The following is a 23,742-nucleotide window of genomic DNA, read 5'->3' as shown; positions in this document are numbered from 1 at the left end:
CACTCTGGGCCGACTTATATAGCAAGATGCCCCCATTGCACCATTGGTCCGTGCAGTTACACAAACGTTAACCAATCTGGCTTCAGTAACAGAGTAAACAGGAGTCATGACGATGCAAGGGGAGTTACCATTCGATAGGGAACTACATATATGTTATAATAGATAAATGAAATGTGCACTGTTTTTAATTTATCTGTAATTTTTTTTTACATGATTCCCAATTATTTATATTATTCACGATTTCTGGTATTTGTACAGGCTTTACATTTTTATTTCAGTGTTGTAATTAGAAATTAATTTAATTGTACCTTTGAAACAGATTTGTTACGTGACAGCATTAACTCAAATTTCTTAAGGGCCAAGATCAAGTTCTCTGCATCTCCTGCGCTTCATCAAGCCACTCCCATAATAGCTGTCACCTCTCAAATTAATGCACAGCTCAGATTAACTGTATAGCATAAGACTCCAATACAATTATAAAGCAATTATTTTATCACAAATAAATCTTTCAATGAGTAAAACTGGCTGTGTCTATAGTATTATAGACTACACAACATTATTATATTATTTTAAATTATTGTCCCTGGACCAGTCTTGTAATAAAGTAGCGGTGCCTGGGGCAGATTTTAAGTATTAATTCTGCTTAAAAAGATGCAATCTAATCCAGTTAGCGACGTACGAAGAACGGGCCCGTGGTGAAAATTTCATGTCAACAGCATCTAGAAATATATTTCCTGGATACCAGGAATAATGACCCATATTTGTATGTATGAGCCACACTCCGGAGCAGATGGTGGCGGCAATGCACCATGCCAACCGTCGTGAAAAAAAAGAGAAGAAGAAGGAGAAGAAAGCACTGAAGAAGAAAAATAATTATATCGCTCAACATTAACGAGTTGGTAACGTTTTTGAACATGGGTACATACAGACGAATAGATTGTATATTTTTTAGTGAATTTCATCCAACTTTAGGACCAAAGATCACATATCAGGTAACGTCATAGAAGCATATATTTGGGAGCAAAAGAGAATAATCGCAGTATGTTTGATCATAGATTTGTATTGTTATTGGTAAGAAAACCCCGTCAGGGATGCATGCAAGCTAATGTTTATATGGTTATATAAGAGACACAGTTACATACATGCAGTTTTTTTTTTTATGTTTGATTTGAAGGTTCCTGAAGAATATATTTCGAGGGAACTTTTTGATACTGTGCAGGTGTACATCATCACCAAACCTGAACTGCAAAACAAGCTTATAACAGTGTATGTACTGAACTTTACCTCATCTCATTTTTGCCTTGTCGTATTTGTATTTGCACTATACTTAAACAGATTATACGCTTATACATGTGCGTTCAAAAATACTTCCTTGTATGCAAGTATACACACATACGTACAACTATATTGACCATTTACAATACATCCATACATATATGTGTGTGTGTGTGTATATATATATATATATATAGATAGATGAATGTATGTGCATGCACAGTATGTGTATGTGTGTGTGTGTGTGTGTGTACACATACATACAGGTCCATATATATTTGGACACAATTTTAATAATTTTGGCTCTGTATGCCACCAGAATAGAATTAAAATGAAACGATCGATATGATTCAAGTGCAGATTTAAGATTTAATTCAAGGAGTTTAACAAAAATAGCTTAGGCATTACAACCATTTTTATACACAGTCCTCTGATTTTCAGGGGCTCAAATGTAATTGGACAAAAATATAAATAAAATGTTCATTTTTAATATTTTGTTGAGAATCCTTTGCAGGCAAGGATTAAGTCTGGAACTCATGGACATCACCAAAGACTGGGTTTCCTCCTTTGTGATGCTTTTCCAGGCCTTACTGCAGTTGATTTCAGTTGTTGTTTGTTTGTGGACAGTTGTTTTTTTCTGCCTTTAGTTTTGTCTTCAGCAAGTGAAATGCATGTTCAGTCGAATTGAAATCAGGAGATTGACTTGGCCATTCCAGAATAATCCACTATTTTACTTTCAAAAACTCCTGGGTTTCTTTTGCTGTATGCTTTGGGTCATTGTCCATTTGTACCATGAAGCGACGTCCAATCAACTTTGCTGCATTCGGCTAAATCTGGGCAGACAGTATATCCCTATACACTTCAGAATTCATCCGGCTGCTTCTGTCACGTCATCACTAAACACCAGTAACCCAGTGCCACTGGAAGCTATGCATGTTCATGCCATTACATTGCTCCACCATGTTTCACAGATGATGTTGTATGCTTTGGATCATGAGCTGTTCCAAGCCTTTTCCATACTTTTTTATTCCTGTCATTCTGGTACAGGTTGATCTTAATTTCTGCCGTCCAAAGAATACTTTTGCAAAAGTGGTCTGGCTTTTTTAGATGTTTTTGGAAAAGTCAAATCTGGCCTTGTTTGCACCTTGTGGTGAACCCTCTTGATTGTAGACTTGACAGTGACACGCATACATCCTGGAGAGTGTTCTTCACTTAGCTGAATGTTGTGAAAGGGTTTTTCTTTACCATGGAGAGGATCCTCCGATCATCCACCACTGTTGTCCTCCGTGGACTTACAGGCATTTTTATGTTGCTGAACCAGTGCATTCTTTTTTTCTCAGAATGTGCCAAACTGTAGATTTGGCCACTCCGAATGTTCCTGCTATCTCTCTAATGGATTTGCTTTGTTTCTGAAGCCTAACAATTGTCTGTTTCACCTGCATGGAGAGCTCCTTTGACGGCATGATGTGGGTTCACAGCAACAGCTTCTAAATGCAAATGGCACACTTAGAATCAACACCAGACCTTTTACCTCAGGGGTGCTCAATCCTGCTCCTGGCGATCGACTGTCCTGCAAAGTTCAGCTCCAACTCTAATCAAACACACCTGAAGCAACTAATTAAGTTCTTCAGGATCGCTTGAAAATTAAAGGCAGGTGTGTTTGATTAGAATTGGAGCTGAACTTTGCAGGACAGTCAATCGCCAGGAGCAGGATTGGGCACCCCTGTTTTACCTGCTTAATTGATGTAGAAATAACGAAGGAATAGCCCACATCTGTCCATAAAATGGCTTTTGAGTCAACTGTCCAGTTACTTATGGTCCCTTCAAAAAGGGGGGCGGTACATATTAAAGAGCTGTAATTCCTTAACCTTTCCTCCAATTGTTATGAGAATACCCTCAAATTAAAGCTGAGAGTGTGCACTTTAAGCCCATATTCTTTATATCAGGGGTTCTCAAACTTGTCCTGGAGGACCCCTAGCCCTGCTCATTTTGTATGTCTCCCTTATCAGACACACCCAATTCATGTCTTGCAGTCTCTACTCTCTACTAACGAGCTGATGTGTAGAATCAGGTGTGTTTGATAAGGGAGACATACAAAATGTGCAGGGATAGGGGTCCTCCAGGACAGGTTTGCGAACCCCTGCATTATATAACTAACTTGTTTTGGTCAACTGCTAAAATAATAAAAATTGTGCCTGTGTCTAAATATATATGGACCTAACTGTACCTGCATATAAAAATCTTCATGTCAAAGCAAAACACACCAAAAAAATGACTTTCATCACAAGTTAGTCCAACTGAGGTCATGCAGATTCTTATACCATTGTTGTCAGATTTGGTTCTTGATTTGGAATGGTATAGAAACAGTTACATAGATTAATTAATTTTCAGTCTTTTGAACTTAGGTGATTAAAGGCACCTATTGTAAAAAAAAAATAAAAATAAAAAATTCCCTGGATTACTTCTTGGTTTGCATCTGTGAATTTTAACAATTTGGTGTGAATAGACCTTTAGAGTTATTAAATAATGACACTGTTGTGTTTTATCTGTGTAACTGATTAAGGACTGCCATGGAGAAGAAACTAATAGGTTGTCCAGTGTGCATTGAGCATAAGAAGTACAGCCGGAATGCCTTGCTCTTCAATTTGGGTTTAGTCTGTGATGCCAGGACAAAAACATGTGCTTTAGAACCTATTGTCAAAAAACTGTCTGGCTACCTCACAACTCTGGAGGTAAAAGTTCATTCAATAAGAATTTATGTTATGGTATCTCAAAAATGGGCACTTATTAACTATAATTAAATTTCTTTGATTAGCTTGAGAGTGGATTCATTTCAAATGAGGAGAGTAAACAGAAGCTATTGCCTATCCTGTCCACACTTCTGGAGGAACTTAATGTTACAGGAGCCTGCACCCTGCCTATAGGTTATATATGTATTTTCTATCTCTCTATTTGCCCCATCAGTGGATGTCATTGTTTTTATAATCACTCTTTCTCGCTTTGATGACAGATGACTCAAACACCATCCACTTGAAGCTAATTGAACAAAGGAAAGATCCTCTGGTGGTTCAGGAGTATGATGTACCGGTATTTACCAAGAATAAGGACCACTTTATAAAGTCACAATGGGATCTCACCACACAGCAGGTCTACAAAAAATGTTTCTCACCATGTACTTTTACAGTCTTAAAATTATTTTATTTGTCTTTTTTATTATCAGATTAAAAAAATAAAAATAAAGCCCTGCTTGGCATTGTAAGTGTCAGTGGTGCATAAGCACCATGTTTGTTTGTTTTTGGTTTTGTTTTGCCACCCACCAAATAAGAATTTTCATGTCAGAAGCAGAAGCATTGCATGTAACAGTGTAGCAGGTGTTTTGGCCCACAGTATATTTTTTTTTGCAGTGGTACTCACATTCAATTAGAGCACACTGCTGCAGTAAATTAATATGAATTGACACAAAGAATTACACCTTTTAGAAAAAAAAAAAAGTATGCATTTAATTGCAGTGTAGTGCGGTTTGTTAGGTAGCAAGTTCAAAAAGAAAAAGAAAAAAACACAATAAAAAAAAAAAATTACCCATTGTTTGAAATAGTTCTTTTGTCTGACTGGGAGCAAGTAACATGGTGACACTACACACCACATTTCACCATAGTGTGAATAAAATAAGATGAGCTGAACAGTTTATGACACTGTAATTGTAAATTTAGAAGCAAATGTTGTCCTTATTCTCATGTAAATAAGATTTTGCAACAATTAAGTTTGTAAAGCTTACTACCATCTTCTCTTAATCATTGTTTTTACTGATGTTGCATTGACATGCCACTCAAGCTTGCAGTGTGCAATGTAAAAGTGCAATGTGATTTTTTTGGGTGGCATCATTTGTGTTACCAATAATTTTGCATTTATATTATTTTTCATGAATATTTTAATTAAATTTTTTTTTTGCAGATCTTACCATTTGTAGATGGGTATCGACACATTCAAAAGATCTCAGCTGAGGCCGATGTTGAGCTTAATTTGGTTCGGATTGCTGTTCAGAATTTATTGTAAGTATGATTTTATTCCTATTTTGAGCTGCTGCATTAATCTCAATAATTTATTTAAAGGAATATTCTGTGTTAAATATAGCTTAACCCTCTACCTCACTGGTTCTCAGCTGGCTTTGCTTTAGCACCCAATTTTTATTCTGAAAAATTTATAAAACTACACAAGTAACCAAAAAGACTTTAAAACCACGATGAAATAGAAATAGCACCAGATCTTATCTTATTGTAACATGCATGCGAGTGTAACAGATTATTGAAAAAGGAAAAATGTAAGGGAGGGATTTGGTTCTATGCATTGGTTTTTGATTGGATTTTGAGATGTGGGCGTTGCACTCAAAAGCAGAGGCAGATGAATGTGCAGGTTTTAAGTGGACTACATAGTTGGAGAAATCCTGCATTCATTATCGGAGTGAAGGCTGTCGTTTTCACTGGAAGTTAGATCATTTTGATTAAACATTAATTAAGCAAGATCAAAACATTTAAAAAATATATAACATATGCAGGGATTAACTGTTTACAGTCACATTGTTCACATATGTGACCCTGGACCACAAAACCAGTCTTAAGTCGCTGTAGTATATTTGTAGCAATAGCCAAAAATACATTGTGTGGGTCAAAATTATCGATCTTTCTTTTATGCCAAAAATCATTAGGAGATTAAGTAAAGATCATGTTCCATGAAGATATTTTGTAAATTTCTTACCGTAAATATATCAAAACTTTATTTTTGATTAGTAATATGCAATGCTAAGAACTTCATTTGGACAACTTTAAAGGTGATTTTCTCAATATTTAGATTTTTTGGCACCCTCAGATTCCAGATTTTCAAATAGTTGTATCTCGGCCAAATATTGTCAGATCCTAACAAACCATACATCAATGGAAAGCTTATTTATTCAGATTTTAGATGATTTATAAATCTCAATTTCGAAAAATTGACACATAAGACTGGTTTTGTGGTCTAGGCTCACATATGAGCCTATACCAGGAAGCCATTTTAGCTGGCTAGCCAGGTAAATTTCAGTTTAGTTTTGCCTGGGTTAGGCACCATGAAAGTGCCTCTGTTTTTAGCAGTGTTTATTGCCATAGTAATCTCACGTAGCCAGACCTTCAGACTGACGGCAGAAGGTCTGGGAACCTTGGCCGCTTTGGCCCGCCCTAGAGGCCATATGACTGACAGGTAAAGCAACCAATCATGTTTTGTTTTGTGCCACGTCATGTTTAGGGGTGTGGAATTGGCCCTACAATTACAGACCGTTGTGTAAAACTCTGACATTTTTTTTTAAAGATTTTATGCCGCAAACTTTAAATATTTGACATACTTTTGAAAATCCAGCATTTAGTTGATCCTGATAAGCGCTCATTATCACAGTTGAAAACATGACGGCTTTCTTCTTACATGAATGGATTTGGCATTAGAGATGTTCCGATACCCTTTTTCCCTTCCCGATACCGATTCCGATACCTAGGCTCACGGTATCGGCCGATACAGAGTACTGATCCGATACCTGGGTGTGTATCTGGTTATACAGCTGTATGTACTACTAGACCTGTATGAATTGAAACAATTATTTTATGGTGTGCTTCACCATAGATAGATAGACAGAACAACATAAAACGCACTAAGGATTAACGAGCTGCTGGATTCATGGATATTAATGCGTTCGCTTGAACTGATTTGCTGAAATCAAACCAGGGACCGATAATAGGTGAGCGCCAGCCAATGAGATTGTCGTTTGCGCATTAGCTCTGCCTACTACCGGAGAACCCGGCAGTTCTTAAAAGCTGAAGAATTGCAAAGGAACTACGTTATTTTGACAGGAAAATACAACAAAGAATATCGTTTACATACCATGCAGAATTGACTCGCTACATGTAAGTCTCTCTCTCTCTCTCTCTCTCTTTTGTGTGAGGAAAAAAGCAGAGACGGTGAGTTGTGCACTTCACACTAGAGCTTACGGTACGTCAAATACAGGTGCGCTGCGCATCCATTCAGATGATCTGAAAAATAGCACAGATCGCTTGACGGAGAGTGAAACTCTGGAGCGCTCAGTCAGAGTGTTCGGAGAGTGACAATGTATCTGTGCAAAACTTATACATAGCCTCCAACTCACACACTGGCGAGTAAAACCTGAGCATTTATTAGCCAGTGGCTAATATTATACACTATTTAGTCGCCCAGGGTGAAGATTTAGTCGCATATTCTTCACTGCTCTAAATAGTGGTTGCTTGTGGCAACACAGCACAACTTCCTGTGTTTGCATTCTGAGCAGCGAAGAAGAATTGATTTCCGATTTGCAGCATTAAGCAAAGCTAGCGCGCATTACTATATGTCTTGTTTAAAAATGGTATCGGATCGGTACATGGGTTCAAGTACTTGCTGATACCGATGCCAGAATTTTTTGTGGTATCGGTGGAATTTCCGATACTAGTATCGGAATCGGAACAACCCTATTTGGCATCACGGCATCTTTGTTTCCTGGCGGAACGTTAGAAAACGCGACACACACCTCCGGAAATCCTGTATAATTTAACCTATCCGATGATGACTTCGAAACTCCTGAAGTGCTCACAATTGACCGTTCGCAAAACCCGCCCACCCTTAGTTACTGTTGCCATGACTGACAAAAAATGCCGCTCTCATACTACACTCATGTTCTCACGCAGTGAAAAATACATCGCAGAGCAAAGAGGAAACTGACAACACACACCGACAGAGAAGACAGCAGAGCCCCTTTCACACAGAGATTCCGGAAAATACACTGATAATGTGTTCCGTGATTTGTCCCGGGATCGTTTGATTTTGGTTCATTGACACTGCCAGTGATTTTCCAGAATCTGTGTGTGCGTTCACACACATCCTGTAAAGACATGTGACATTACAATGTGACAGGTAATGTGACGTGTACCGTTTCACTAAATCTGGGGACGATCTCAGCTTCAGCGCGGATAGTGGGGAGCTCCCTGATCTCTGCTTACAGTTTGCACATATTTTTTCGCCGCGAACGTTGATCTGCCTTCAAAACACCCGGTAAAACAGTCACACGATAACGTGCGTCATCACTACGACAAAACACCCGGTAAAACAGTCACACGATAATGTGCATCATCACTACGACACACCCTTTACGGCATTGATCCGGCTTTTGTTCACACAGTGCTCGTTCCGGGACTGAACGAGCACTGTGTTCACACAGAAGGCACTCCGGCAATTTTTCGGGACCAACATGCAGTGTGAAAGGGGCTCAGGTCACTTCTGATATGAAACAAGGTCTAAGGACCCTCAGTTTCCCTCAGAGTCATTTTTAAAGAAATTCAAACAATAAATATCGTTTTGTGGCTCTTTAATGTGTCATGACAGATCACTGTATTGCCTCAGTTCAAACACTTAAACCGATCGTCTTTAAATATTTACTTAAAGCACAAAATGAACATGAATAAACATCAGAAAGTTTATTTCAACCGCGGAACACACCATTTTTCAAGTTTAAGTCTACTGAAGTTAATCTACTCTCCTGTCTGATTTGTGGTTAAGGCTGGACGGGATACAGCTGCGGCTACTGGTCATGCGCATTTACATATTTTCCAAGCCAACAATATAACGTGAAACCTATAAAAATGGTTTTGAAAAAGTACATAGCGCCATAGTTTCATCACTTTAGAGTGTTGCGGTGACTGTCTTTTTGCAGTAAAGAACCTGTCATAGTTTAATGAGTGGGAAGATGGCTTGAAGCGTCGCGGTTAACCTGCATTGAAAACAGATGAGCGCACGTGCATATAAAGCTCCCATTCGGGGCGAAGTTCACGGGATTTTGTCCACAGAATGATAAGAGCACACGTTTTAACATATAATTTTATTATTTAACACTCAGTATTTAAGCGCTGCAAGTCATGCATACAGCGCCGGACATGACAGGTTTTCTGGTACGCAAAACAAGTATTTTAAAGTAATACCTTAGCTTATTACTGTTACCATGGCAACCAACAACAACACAGCTTAACTCTCTGCACAATTTTATATTTAGTTATATTGAAAAAGTTTCAATTCGGTCAATCTTTTTTACCCCGTTTTAACATGGATTTCTATGGAGACAGGCCGTAGCTGTCGGGCAAGATGGCGGATAGCAGCGGCAGTACATGATATCCGCGTTCTGATTGGTCAGATCGCCCGTCAATCAAGCTCTTTGCAAACGGTCTCGTGTGCAATAGTGATGGGAAGTTCGGATCATTTTACTGACTGGGACCTTTGAGTCTCGTTCAGCAAAATGAACGAATCTTTTTTCGAGTCATTTCGTTCATTTTAGCAAAATATAATTAAAATGTTACGTGCTACTTCCCTAACACATCTACTACTTATGCAAACGTTGATCACACTACAAACAAGACAAACTATAATGCTATAAGAAACAGAAAAGATTAATTCATCGTTTACCTGGGTCTTGATTAGCTCACTTCACCTCTTATCTGACAAGTCTTCGGGTTCGAGTCGTATGTTCATCACGTGACAGCCTCATACACTAACCAATGCAGTCAGAGCCGGAAAGAGAATTGATTAGTTTTGTTACTGTTTCTTGAGGATCTGTGTTATTTTATAAATAAATAAAACCCTGTTATAAATAAAATATTGATTGATTTGTCCTTTCACTGTCTTTTGTCTATCAATAAACATATAATATAACTATATAATAAAAAAATCCAAGCCTAAAATTACAAAGCACTTATAGTTTGTTCATTTTTACTCCAATTTTGACTTTGCTGGTATAATTGTTTTTCCTAGGCAGACTTGACATATTGGTCTAATATTTCTATAAGAAGATTGGTCAAAAAGGACACAATGACATAAAGTGAAAGCAAATAACATTTTGAATATGAATGATTAATGTTAGTTTAAAATATTACGGTTATAATCTGGCTCTGTGGCTTTAGTATATTTTAATTTTCTTGTATTTTTTATTTAAACTATCCTCTTTGCTAAAGCTTTTTCTGGCACAAAAATAAACAATAAAAAAACAATTCAAGAGTGTGTACACAGTGTTAATGTCTAAAGTGTCATATGTTACAAAAGTATAGTCAGTAACACTATAGTCTAATCTAAAGGGTTACCTCAAAAGACATAAATACAACAAGGTATTGTATTTTATGAAGATTAGACTCCAAAAAAAAAAAAAAAATTAATTAAATTAAAACATAACCAACTCTTTATCTTTATTACTACATTCAGTATTATGGAAAAGAACCATAGTGACAGAAATTAAAAGCAATAATTTGAGACCAGAAATGCATCACATAACTGTACGAGTAAATAATAATAATAATAATAATGACTATGCACCCATTTGTAAGGAAGGTTGTAAATTAACAAATTTCTCTGCCCAAAGCTGTCACGTCACGTGACAAAAGAACGAACGACTCAAACCCGAAGACTCGGGAGGTGAACTAATCAATTCTCTTTCCGGCTCTGACTGCATAGGTTCGTGTATGCGGCTGTCACGTGATGAACGAACGACTCAAACCCGAAGACTCGAAAGAGGTGAACTAATTCCAGTACAGAACCTATAGGATGTTGCGCATGCGCGACTGAACGAATCACTCCCTGAGACGACTCGTTCTTCCCGAGTCACATTAGATTCGTTCAAAATGACCCATCACTAGTGTGCAATATGCATCAGACGTTTAGCCAATGGTCCGTGTGCATAACCTATTCTCTATTGCAGTGCTTCTCAAACTGGGGTACACTGGTAACGTTACCCCCTGGTGTACCCCCTGGGGGTAACGTTACGTGAGATGACGGAGGGGGTACGCGAACACAATTCTGAGTTTGGACATTCATTTAATTCTACCCCAATGTTACATTAAAACCAAACATGTATTTCTGACAAGCAAAATGCAGCTTCTAATGTAAAAACAGGAAAATGGGTGTGCCGTAAACGGTTAAATACATGATATCCAATCAGCTTAACTTACCTCATCTTTTGCGGTCAAAACCATAGACTGTAAAAAAAAAAAAAAAAAAAAAAATGGACTTAGTGTCCGTGACGTCACTCGTAGGTTTCTGAAGAGCATTTTTGAAGCTTAAAGTGGGCAGAGCCGACCACCGCCATCTTGGTCTGCGCAGTAGAGTTTAGTTTGGAGCCAGAGTCTGCGCAGTAGAATCATGAGGTGGAGCCGCAGAATCAGACTCCCGCCGATCTAATCAACCATAACGACACGCCCCATTTTTATAGCATCAAATTACTAGCTAAAATGAAACTTATCACAAAAACGATGACATCTCACTTTTTGCAGACAGAGCAGAGTACAATATCAATATACCGGTAAAAATCAAGTTTGAGAAAATTTTCATTAAAACATCTAATTGCCAAATTTCCAGTGTCCTACCTATAGTTATTTTTTCTGTTCAAATAAAAATCTTTTAAGCCAATTTTCTAAGTTTCACACTCTGGAGCAGAGCGGCAATCCACCTGTCACCCAAGTGGCCACGCCCTTCATTATGCAGAACTTTAAGGCTTAATATAATTTAAACGGATGAGTTATAAAAAAAAATCACCCCCCTCACAGTTGACACGAAGGGCAAAATTAGCTATATAGACCAAAACCACTTTTTGTACCAGGCTGTAAACATGTTTTTTTCTGCTGTAAAGTTGGTCATTTTAACATGGGGAGTCTATGGGACTGACTCCCTTTTGGAGCCAGTCTCTAGCGGCCAGTCGATGAATTGCAGATTTAGTCACTTCCGTGTTGGTTTAAAGAGAGGGAGCGGGAGGTTGCCGCTTGGTCAAAACTGACTGCATCCACACAAGCTGTGTGCATGTGATACGATGCCTGCTGAATATGCTGCTTTGGCAAATCACGCTGGTGTTAAATGTATCTTTAAAGTAGATTTTTACTTAATAGCATGAAAAGCAAATATTGACACGGGTCACGGACTGTACATTGAGATCGATTTAAACTCACTTCGATACAGACTACGAGCAAGAATGCAAATTTCCCTGAATATTCAAACGATGGCAAATGTGACATTAATTTTTACAACAGTTCAACAAAAAAAGGTAATATTAAGTGATCATTTTACATTTTAAATGTAGCCTACATTTTAAATAGAATATTGTCATGTTTGTTCTATTTTGCAACGAATTAATATAGTTCCAACGAAATCATCTGGTGTGCGTCTCCAAGCAACATACAGCGGTGTTTAGGAATGAATCTGCGGCTTTGAACGATTCAGAGAATCGGTTATCAATAACCCATTCATAACTACAGCATTTTGCTTCGTTACTGAATGAATGAATGACGCGACGCCCGGCTCATTAAGACAGGGACTTGCCACCACCGGTGGTTTTATTTTTAAATCTACAAGTATCACTTCGATTTGCCATTTATTGCTTTATTTATTATATTAATAATACACTTAATGGAATGTTAAGAATATGACATAAAACATGATATACAATTAATAAGGATAGAAAATCTTTGCCTCTATAAAGGTATAAAATGCACCCGTAAATCAATTTAAGGGAGCGAATATTGTCCTGTTGAATATTGTAAAGAAAAATTGTGACTGCGGTCTAAGTGGAAAAGAGGGGGTACGCAGAAGAATGTTGAATGCCCCAGGGGGTACGCCGCTGTAAAAAGTTTGAGAACCACTGCTCTATGACTAAATTGCTCTGGTGCAGGTTATGTTCTGGGTAAGACTTTGCAAAACAAAATGTGACCAGTCAGCTGTGAGCAAAGTGACACATCTCTGATGCAATTAAGCCACTCCCCCAGTTTCTCTTGCTATTAAATTCTTCATAATTTTCAATCTTGTAATCTTTGGCAGAAGAGAGTGACTCTCTTGCAAGAAGTGAATTGCAGTTTGTATATGTTTAAAGGCATATGATTGGCTGTTTGCTAATGACATCACATTTCATGTGCATGCCCTCCATGAACTCAGAATCAAAGCCTGAGTTGACAAAGTTGATAATCAGCGTCATGGTAGCAACAAAGCCTGAGTGGATTGGTTTGGTTTTGTCAACTCAAAACTAATCCCGTAACCCTACATTTGCTCAACTACCATCATGGTACAGGGCCCTGATGTTCTTATTATTATGGGAAATAGCAACCCTTGCAGCTCTACTTTTGGAGAAAAGTCTAATAATCCAACTTTGCCTTGAAAACCAATCATTATATCACGGAAATGTTGTCGGTTGTATGACGGTTAGTTAGATGCTAGATGACAGCTCAAATTGTATGTAACCCACAATATTATTGTAATTTTGATATACTTCCTGCTTCTGGCTCAATCTCTTGATTGTTGACAAAAATTTATAGATACTATGATGAATGCATCTAAATCTAGCACCTTTTTAAATTGAATGAATTTAAAATGAAAATAGCATTAATTAATGCTTTAAAACCATAAATAGATCATTACAATACTTAGAGTGAAGCAGAAAGTACATACATATACATGTCAGTCAGTCACTATTATTTGTATAGCGCTTTTAACAATGCAAATTTTGTCAAAGCAGCTTTACATCAGCTTGATATAAAGCTGGGTGGCTTTATATCAGCTGTACAGTATTTAGACGGGGAAATAGTTTGTCGAAATAGTGTCATTCTCCTCTGGCCAGACAAAATCAGCAGTTTAAATCAGAGTCAGATTGTGCAGAGGACTCATCTGGTTCCTGTGGTCTTGTCCCGATGGCCGTCTAGGAGACAGGGTCTTCATTGGGATCAGTCTCTGGGGCTCATCTAGGTGTCCTGATCTCCGCTGACGTTCAGGACTGTAGAGGTCATCTCTAGGTGCTGATCCACCATCTGATCTGGATACAGTCTGGATCTGGTGGCTACGGTGACCTCGGAATAAGAAAGAAACAGACTAATATTAGCGTAGATGCCATTCTTCTAACGATGTAACAAGTACATTGGGTGCTTTGGGAAGTGTTCCCGGTTCCGGTTGACCTAATTAATGCAGCCTAACAATCCTTTAATGGATTTGAATTATAGAAATGCGATAGTGTATAATGTGTAAGCCAGGTTAAAGAGATGGGTCTTTAATCTAGATTTAAACTGACAGAGTGTGTCTGCTTCCCGAAAAGTGTTAGGTTGTTCCAGAGTTTGGGCGCTAAATAGGAAAATGATCTCCCGCCCGCTGTTGATTTTGATATTCTAGGTATTATCAAATGGCCAGAATTTTGAGATCGCAGCAGATGTGAAGGACTATAATGCGATAAGAGCTCACTCAAATACTGAGGTGCCAAACCATTCAGGGCCTTATAGATAATTAGCAAGATCATAAAATGTATACGATGTTTAATAGGGAGCCAGTGCAGTGTTGACAGAACCGGGCTAATGTGGTCATACTTCCTGGTTCTAGTAAGAACTCTAGCTGCTGCATTTTGAACCATCTGGAGTTTGTTTATTAAACGTGCAGAGCAACCACCCAATAAAGCATTACAATAATCTAGCCTCGAGGTCATGAACGTATGAATGAATGTTTCTGCATTTGACATTGAAAGCATAGGTCGTAATTTAGATATATTTTTGGAAAAATGCAGTTTTACAAATGCTATAAACATGTTTTTCGAAGGAAAGATTGCTATCAAAAAGTACGCCTAGGTTCCTAGCTGATGACGAAGAATTTACAGAGCAGCCATCAAGTATTAGACAGTGATCTAGGTTATTACATGCAAAGGTTTTTGGTCCAATAATTAACACCTCTGTTTTTTCAGAATTTAGCAGTAAGAAATTGCTAGTCATCCAGTTTTTGATATCAACTATACATTCCGTTAGTTTTGCAAATTGGTAAGTTTCATCAGGTCGCGAAGAAATATAAAGCGAAGTAAAGCATGAAAAGTAAGTGGCCAAGTACTGAGCCTTGAGGTGCTCCATACTGCACTTGTGATTGGTATGAAAACCTCTTCATTCACCGCCACGAATTTATGGTGGTCAGATAAGTACAATTTGAACCATGCCAGTGCACTTCCTCTAATGCCAACATAATTTTCTAGTCTATTTAAAAGAATGTTGTGGTCGATAGTGTCAAACGCGACGCTAAGATACAGTAGCACTAATAGAGAGATACAACCACGATCAGATGATAAAAGCAGGTCGTTTCTAACTCTAATGAGAGCAGTCTCAGTACAATGATATGGTCTACAACCTGACTGGAAATCCTCACATATATAATTTTTCTCTAAGAAGGAACATAGTTGTGATGATACTACCTTTTCTAATATCTTTGACAGAAAAGGGAGATTCGAGATCAGTAATTAATTATTTCTTTGCGGTCAAGTTGTGGTTTTTTAATGAGAGGCTTAATAACAGCCAGTTTGAAGGTTTTTTGTTCCTCAGGGGATCTATAGTGTACTATCTGATGCAATACCGTGACTGACACAGGGCCTGCCCAAGCCTTTATGGGGCCCTAAGCAGAATTTTATTTGGGGGCCCCTCGGTACCACCAATATAACTGATTATTGTAAAAGCTTGATTATTCACACACTATAAATCTAACACACCCATTTTCAGTTTTGATTGTTGTAGCTGTGTTGCTTACATCATACCATTGTCTGCCTGGCATGTTTTTACCATTCTGGTATTTTTTAATTATAACAGTTGCAAACTTACAAGAGTGGTCAGGTGTTAATTTGCACTTTAACATTCAAAGTCTTAAAAATATTAAGTGGCATACTTAATGTGGTGTGCTGAAAAGTAGCTAAATAAACCAGCAGACAATGCATTTACAGCACATAATGTTATTTTAACAACATAAATATTAATCGAAGTTGTACTTTTATTACAAGTCAAATCACAGCAGAGAATATCTGTACATATAAAACAACAACTCCTATCTAGCTAATTGAGGCATAATGATATTGGAATATAATAGCAAAGACCTAAAAGGTAGGCTAAGGTAAATAATGTTAAACCGTTATCAGTTTATGAAACAGAAGCTTATGTTTATTACAAAAATATATACCCAGGAAAGTTATTTTTACGCAGTAGACAAATACTTTAATCTAAAACTAAGTAAGATGTTATATTATATTAAGATGTCAAGGCTATTTGCCTTTTTTTTATGTTCAAACATTAACTTCCCTTAAAAAAAAAAAAGATACCCTAATTTTATCGTCGCTAGTTCTTTGAAGTCGGCTTGGTGTGTACCGGGCTTAATAACGACCATAGTTGGCTAACGATGGTTTTGAGAAACGCACACCTGATTTGTGCCACAAAACCCCCCGGTTGAATTTGTACCCCCTCCATCCCCCAAACGCTATCGAGTTTAACCCTTTGACGCGCCACTTGGCTGGCTCTGAGCCAGAGAAAGACGAGCTCAGAAGAAAAAAACACAAAAACTGCACTCAGTGCTTTTCAAATTTCATACCTGTTCTTTGTTTACAAACGAATAAAGTTTATTTTAGGTTTCAGACATTTAAATACACTTCAATTAAGTAAAAAAGACATTTAGTTTAAATAGCCTACACACTGATTTCTATAGAAAGCGGCAATACTAATCCTTTCAATTAATGGACGACGTGTTTTATTCCTATCAAATAGGCTTACACATCGTGTTTACTGTCTTTCTCCCAGCTAACTGGCCACTTACTTTCATGTATTTCGTGAGAAATGGGTGAATTTATGTGATGTTAATCCGACAGATCCACACTGCAGCGTCCAGCGCATATTATCAACATGGTCATTACTGCGCACCATTGTAATGCACATGTAATAGCAGCAGAAGTGTGACAAGTCATGGACTGAACAATTGTATTATGTTTCACAGGTATTATGAAGTGGTAACTCTGGTATCCATATTCCAGGTAAGTTGTTGTTTCTTCAGAATTTTATTATAGATACTTTTTCTTAATTTTTTTTTTTTTTTGGTTTTCATGTCCTACAGTACTCAAATGTTTACTGCACAACACCTAAAGTACAAAACTTAATAGATAAGAAGTGCCTTCAGGAAGAGTGTATACATTACGTCAGTAAGCTAGGTAAGCAAGTTCATCGATTCCAAATACGTGTTTTTTCTGCGACATGTACTGTATGTGTATGAGTGCGAGTAGACACAGAAGATTTTACTGTATGTCACCAGGCCAAAGGACAAATCTCAGGGATGTCTTCCAGTTGTACTGTGGTCTGACCCCAGGTACGACTGTACGTGACCTCTGTTCCCGCTATTCTCACCAGTTACAGAGAGTGGATGAAAGGCAAGGCCATTTGAATTTGATTGTTGTTCACAACATGTCAGTTGTTTGAATGTGTATGTGTTTTTAAACTACAGAAGAACAGTGCTGTAAAGATTTTACATTAAGAAGAATGCTTTTGTGTCCTTTTGGCTTATTTGGCTATTGGTTAAGTACTAGTGTGATCTGTAAGAAAATAAATATTCTATATAAAATAATTATTCTACTTTTGTGATGCTTTAGGAAGTTGATTCAGTTTGGCTTGATGAAAGGTTTGATTCGGCGCCTACAGAAGTATCCAGTCAAGGTTGTGAGAGATGAGAGGAGTCGTCCGCCTAGACTTTATACTGGCTGTCATAGTTATGATGAAATCTGTTGCAAAACTGGCAAGTATTATGTATATGCATTATGTATATTTTTCACAAGAATATTCCTTCATTTTAATGAAAGTGACATTATTCATTGCCTGTTTTTTCAGGAATGAGTTACAAGGAGTTGGATGAGCGCTTGGAGAATGACCCTAACATTGTTGTTTGCTGGAAGTAATGTTGCAGAGGCAGAATTATATCTACAGACTATTTCAGTGAAAGAAACATGAGAGAAACAGATCTGGTCCTACTGCTTTTGCAGTCTCAAGCTTTTTGTTCTGTACCTTTATTTATTGTAAACCAACTGCCCTTTATGTATATTTGAAAGCATTATAGGTCAAAATACGAATACAAAAATTGTAAAAATACTGCAATGATTTAAGATGCATAAATGCAAAAATGACTAATGTTTCTAAATGAAAAGGTAGGTCACTGGGTTTGAAATAATTCATTTATGGGTGTAGTGTGGTCTTATTTAATAGTATGTTTTACCACAGTTAAAATAAAAAATTTAACTGGGGGAGGACTGGACAAGATCACCCTGTTGATTTAAAAATCCATGACTTTTGAAGTACCTTGTACAATTACGGTTAAATTAGGCTTAGAATTAACAAAAATAAATTTTTAGAAACTTAAAGCTTTTGCTTTTCTGTTCATGTTTAATCTGCAGTTGTACAAATATTTGATAACATCATTGCTGTTAGCTCCATTTCTGTCACATCAGTTGCATCAAATATCATGGCTGTCCTAAAACAATTTTAAAAAATGTATGGACATGGCAGCGTTTGCACAAATCTTCTGAGGAAAAAAGTCCCTTTAAAGGGGTGGTTTACTGTTTTTTTTCTAGGCTTGATTATGTTTATGGGGTGCAGTCTAACGTGTTCATGCTTCGTTTTTTTAATGATGAATTATTTTTCATATAATTTACCTTTATTCCACACCGCTCTGTCCAGTGTTGCCAACGCATTTTCAGAGAAAGTTGCTAAAGGAAGGTCAATTTGTTGCTAAAAGTTGCTAAATAAATTCTAAATTGTTTTCGGGTTACAGGGTTACAATGGATAATGTCCTGGAAAATTACTAGTAGCCTATCTTTTCCATTTTTCTTACAGCGTACTAACTGATCAACAATCACAAGTACAAGCTACTAACAAAGTGTAGCCTATTATCAATTAACAATTATTCAATTATTCAGTTATTATTATTATTATTATATTGAAGAAATGCAAATAGCAGCTAATTCACGTGATGTGTGTACTGCTAGGCATCTTTGGTTTTCTTTTTGTGTAATTTGGATGGAAAATGTGTCTTTTTATCGTCTGAGTCACTTATCAAAGGCTGCTAAAAGTTGGCAAATAAATTTTTTAAAAATTGCTAAATTTGTTGCTAGGAAGAAAAGGTTGCTGGGGTAGTCTGAAAAGTTGCTAAATTTAGCAACAAAATTGCTAAGTTGGCAACACTGGCTCAGTCCCTTCTCTGACAAAGGCCTCCATTATTTCCTGTTTTTATGAAGTCCCTCCCTCAGAAAAACGTGATGGGCTCTGATTGGTTAGCTGGTTCAGTGTGTCGTGATTCATTAAACCGCCGAGTGTGCGTCTAAATGTCCCGCCCCTCAGCTCAGCGGCATGTGCTCCGGTTATATTGTAAACAATGGCGTCGTCTATATTGCTTATCGATTGAGACGCAGATGATATTAGTGAAGAGGATCGCGCAGAACCTGTGCAAGCACGGTTCTTAATGGTATGTTTGTTTGTTTGTTGTCTCATACTTTTAGATACTCTGTTAGGCTACTGCTTATGTTAGCTTTTATGGACATTGGACATTTACATTTAGCAGACGCGACTTACATTGCATTCAAGTTACAGTTTTTTTTTTTAACATTTTATCAGCTCTTGCTTTCCCCGGGAACCGAACCCATGATCTTGGCGTTGCTAGCGCCATGCTCTACTATTTGAGCTACAGGAAAGCCTTTTAATACACAGTTTTATTCTGATTAAAGCTTTAATACAGTATGGCAACCGCACACGCGTCCATGTATTAAGCTTCTCATTGCCATGTGAAAATGTATAACCTTAGACTGTTTCATCGGGCGCACGCGCCTGTCCCTAAGTTAACTCCGGTCTGTGTTTGTTTATAGGTCTGGCTACAAACGCAGTTAAAGTTAAAGTGATGAGTAATGAAGTTGGGCTGTGGGTTTTATTTTCCATACAGTTATTTATTTTTGGCGACCTGCCACGATATCAAAACTGACTGATTTTCCAAAAGGCTTTGTTGAATAAACACATACTGCACGTTTAAAAATCAAAACAAGGCGCTGGTGTTTTTATATCACTGTATTTCTGAAGGAAGACTGTCTTTAGAAAATGTTCGATGTCATTTTCATTTAATCTTGCATGTTATATGCCAGGGGTGTGGACTCGAGTCACATGACTCAAGACTTGACTCGGACTCGAGTCCCAAATTTGATGACTTGTGACTCGACTCGACATAATTAAAGAAGACTTGAGACTCGACTTAGACTTTGACAGCAATGACTCGAGACTTGACTTGGACTTGAGCCCTGTGACTCGGAAAGACTTGATCAGATCAGCGTCGTTATCACTCTAGACGGGTGCAGCGTGCTTGCGCTTGACTGGCAGTAAGCCAGAGACTGCGTTCAGGGAGCGCTTGATATACAGTATATGCTAGTATAAATTAATGGAGTAATAGCATAACTTACAACAAAAGAACCGAGATACGGAAAAAAAAGTAGTTGCTATCTCCGCTCGTGAAAAGCGCTGCCCTGCCCGTTTGATCGCCGCCCAGCAGACACACGGAGCGGGCAGGAGAAAGGAGATCACTGGTGCTCGCCTCATCATCACCGTGACCGCTGCTGTGAAATTCTGAACATATTCCTCACTAGGGCTGTCACGATAACTACTTTTTGTTTTGCGATATATTGCATCAAAATTAATTGCGATAAACGATATTATTGTCATTTTAAGGCAATTTTATTTCACTGATTATATAATTACAGTATGACAATATAATAGCATAATAATGGAAGTACACTCTTTCAAAGAACAAAGAACATTTTATTCTTAAGAATATTTAGACATTGGAACCGGAATGTGAAAAAAATATATGCTAAATAAATAAAACAAATACCGACTCATTCACGTTAATTGGCTCTGATCTCTCATTCGGCGCCCTGTACACACCAAGCCGACGGTTGGCTGTCGGGCAGTTTCTGTTCATCGGCCGACTAAATTTTCTCAGTGTGTTCTGCGCCGTCGGCTGAAGTTGGTCCTCGTCGGCTTTTTCTCGGCCGATTCGACATGTTGAATCGGCGTCGGAGCTCGTCGGGCAGTCGGGCCATCTGATCATTCTGATTGGCTGTTCAGCTGGCGAACCAGTGCGCGAGAAAGGCGCAGAACGGACGTGCTACTTGGCCATCGGGTGTCGAGCATGGGCATGGTGCGTCAGGGCAACTTTGGACCCAGACGCTGCCGACGTGAGCCGACCCCGCAGTCTGCTTTCGTCGCCACTAGTTTGTCGGCGTCGGCTTGGTATGTACCGGGCTGCCAAAATGTTCCCACACCGGAGCTGAAGATTGCGGCTGTGAATCCATTGGGACTTGTTCTTCCTAACTGGCTGTAGATGTCACGAAACACTTAATAACGCAGTGGGATCACGCCTTCTCTTCACCTGTCGCTGTCCGCTCTGTGCGTGTGTGTGGAGGAGACGCTGCCGCCCCGCCTCCGCCACAGAGATGACAGAGGCCGACTAAAATAGCGATCGACTAAAATGTTGGTGATATTCATTTTTATGTAAAAAAATTTTTTTTTATATAATCATTATTTTTAATTATTAAAAAAAAGATCAGTCGCAATATATCGCGGCACCAAAAATGATCGCGCTCATTTCCATATATCGTGCGATAAGTCGATATATTGACTATCGCGACAGGCCTATTCCTCACTTCTTTTGTTTGTCCGATGCCGAGGTGGACCATGAGTGACGCCGGATCCGCATCCCGCCACGACCCCCCTTTTTGTTCAATCAGTTGCATATTTTAATGGCATGTGCATTTTATTTTTCATTTAAACCTCAGTTAAGTTTAAAGTTAATCCATAATCAAGATTGAAATATTACTTAAATCCAGGATCAAAATGATGGGTTAGAATGTAAACCTGCTTATTTTTAAAGGTTTAAAGTTTGGTGCAAAATAATTATTAGATAAACCTTGATTTAAGCTAGGTTTAAAATTAATTATTGCAAAAAAATTAGCTATAATTTGAAGAAAAAAAATAAAGGAGCAATTGGCCTAATGATCATTTTAAAATATAATTTGAAGAAGTGTTCTTTCACAAAATTATTTGTGAATTGTAGTCTATATATAACTATAAAATATACTAAATTTTTCTCCCCCTTCACCAGGCACTCATTTCACTTTTATTTCTTTCAGGATAATTAATTGAATTCACGTGTTGTAAATCAGTCTGTAGCCTATAGCACATATAGCCCCTAAATTTAGCGATCAACTATGCATATTATATACTTAACATTTAACATACAACATTTTGTCTTTGTTACTCTTAGTTATAAAGAATGGTAGCACAGCATTTTTGAATGACTGTCTTCATGAGTTTGTCTGCATCCATATTGCAGGTTTCCTCTCACATAAATTATGGTAGCAGTTATTTCTTCTAGTTCTTTCAAAGCGGTTCTTTCTGAGTTTCTGCTCACATGTTTTTAAATCTGTTTCATTGAGGTTCCAAATAATGGCTCATTGGCTTAGATATAACAAACACCTAGCATATATTCTTCTTATGCACACATGCAAAGTATTTCTAAAAAAAAGTATTTATTTTCATTTTAATTACTTTTGAAGTATTTCATGTAATTTCTATGAAATTATGTTGTCTTATATTCTGTTACTAATAAAATAGTTTTGTTTTTTTTGTGTTTTTTTCCACTGCTTGTACTATTTTGGCACAATCCCTAAATTGAACTTGAGTAGTTTTACTAAGGGCACCCATCTCACATGAAATTAAACTATGTAAAAACATATTCTACCCGACTTCCTGATATAAATTACTATAAATTTGATATGGGAATTAATACTGAGACACTAATTTGGGCAAAGAGCACTAATGACTTGTTTAAGACTTGAAGTTAAAAGTTGAGGACTTGCAACTCGACTTGGACTTGCCTATTTTGACTCGAGACTTGACTTGGGACTTGTCTGTCTTGACCCGGGACTTGACTCGAGACTTGAATGCAAAGACTCGAGACTTACTTGTGACTTGCAAAACAATGACTTGGTCCCACCTCTGTTATATGCTATGATTTATCATTTGGGTAGTTGTTTTGAGAGTTTGATTTATTATTTGATCTTTTTAGGCATTTTAAGTTTGTTAGGAAAAAACGTCCATAATATGCCTGATAAATCAGCGTTTGTGAGCTAAGCTCTGCTTTGTGTATAGTGTTACCGGGGAAACCTCTCTTTCTCCCGCTTTAAAGCACCTCCTGCTGGTAGTGAATGAATTTGCATTTTCAATAAGTCCGTTACGCAGCAAAAAATATTTTGCTTATCAAAAATAATCTACTCAAGAGGGACTCGAGCTGTTGATTAGATTTGGAAGTCTATCAGAAGTTAAATTAGGGCCACAAAAGCGCGCATGCGCAGTAACGTTTGTTTATGTTGCCCTTGAAACCGTGAACAGTCTGTCACACTAACTAACACACTAACTAACGTTAAAAAAGTGAAATTGCAATCAACCACCCCTTTAACAAAATAACTAGATTGATATTCCCAGAACACTCACCAACTTTAATATTCAAATATATAAACTCTGCTTATTTTGATAATGGCAAGAAAAGCTAAGCATCCTTAATTAGAAG

At 37.7% G+C, this 23,742-nt stretch overlaps 1 protein-coding gene across 2 annotated transcripts; it reads left to right on the top strand.

The window, feature by feature from the left end:
• The first annotated feature begins 800 nt into the window (after positions 1-800).
• nprl2 (NPR2 like, GATOR1 complex subunit) lies at positions 801-23,616 on the top strand. 2 transcript variants are annotated; one of them, XM_058777950.1, is made up of 11 exons: positions 801-992; positions 1,175-1,266; positions 3,839-4,007; positions 4,091-4,199; positions 4,286-4,422; positions 5,227-5,324; positions 17,089-17,125; positions 17,206-17,299; positions 17,401-17,515; positions 17,735-17,877; positions 17,970-23,616. In XM_058777950.1, exons 1-11 carry the CDS (start codon positions 915-917, stop codon positions 18,035-18,037), a joined length of 1,140 nt encoding a protein of 379 aa, XP_058633933.1. In that variant the 5' UTR covers positions 801-914; the 3' UTR covers positions 18,038-23,616. The 2 variants fall into 2 exon arrangements, with proteins under 2 accessions (XP_058633933.1, XP_058633934.1); XM_058777951.1 differs by lacking the exon at positions 1,175-1,266 and having other exon boundaries at positions 863-992.
• Positions 23,617-23,742: the final 126 nt, after the last annotated feature.

Source organism: Onychostoma macrolepis, chromosome 06 (assembly GCF_012432095.1).
Source record: "Onychostoma macrolepis isolate SWU-2019 chromosome 06, ASM1243209v1, whole genome shotgun sequence".
Lineage (NCBI taxonomy): Eukaryota > Metazoa > Chordata > Actinopteri > Cypriniformes > Cyprinidae > Onychostoma > Onychostoma macrolepis.
This window is presented reverse-complemented; position numbering and strand designations above follow the sequence as displayed.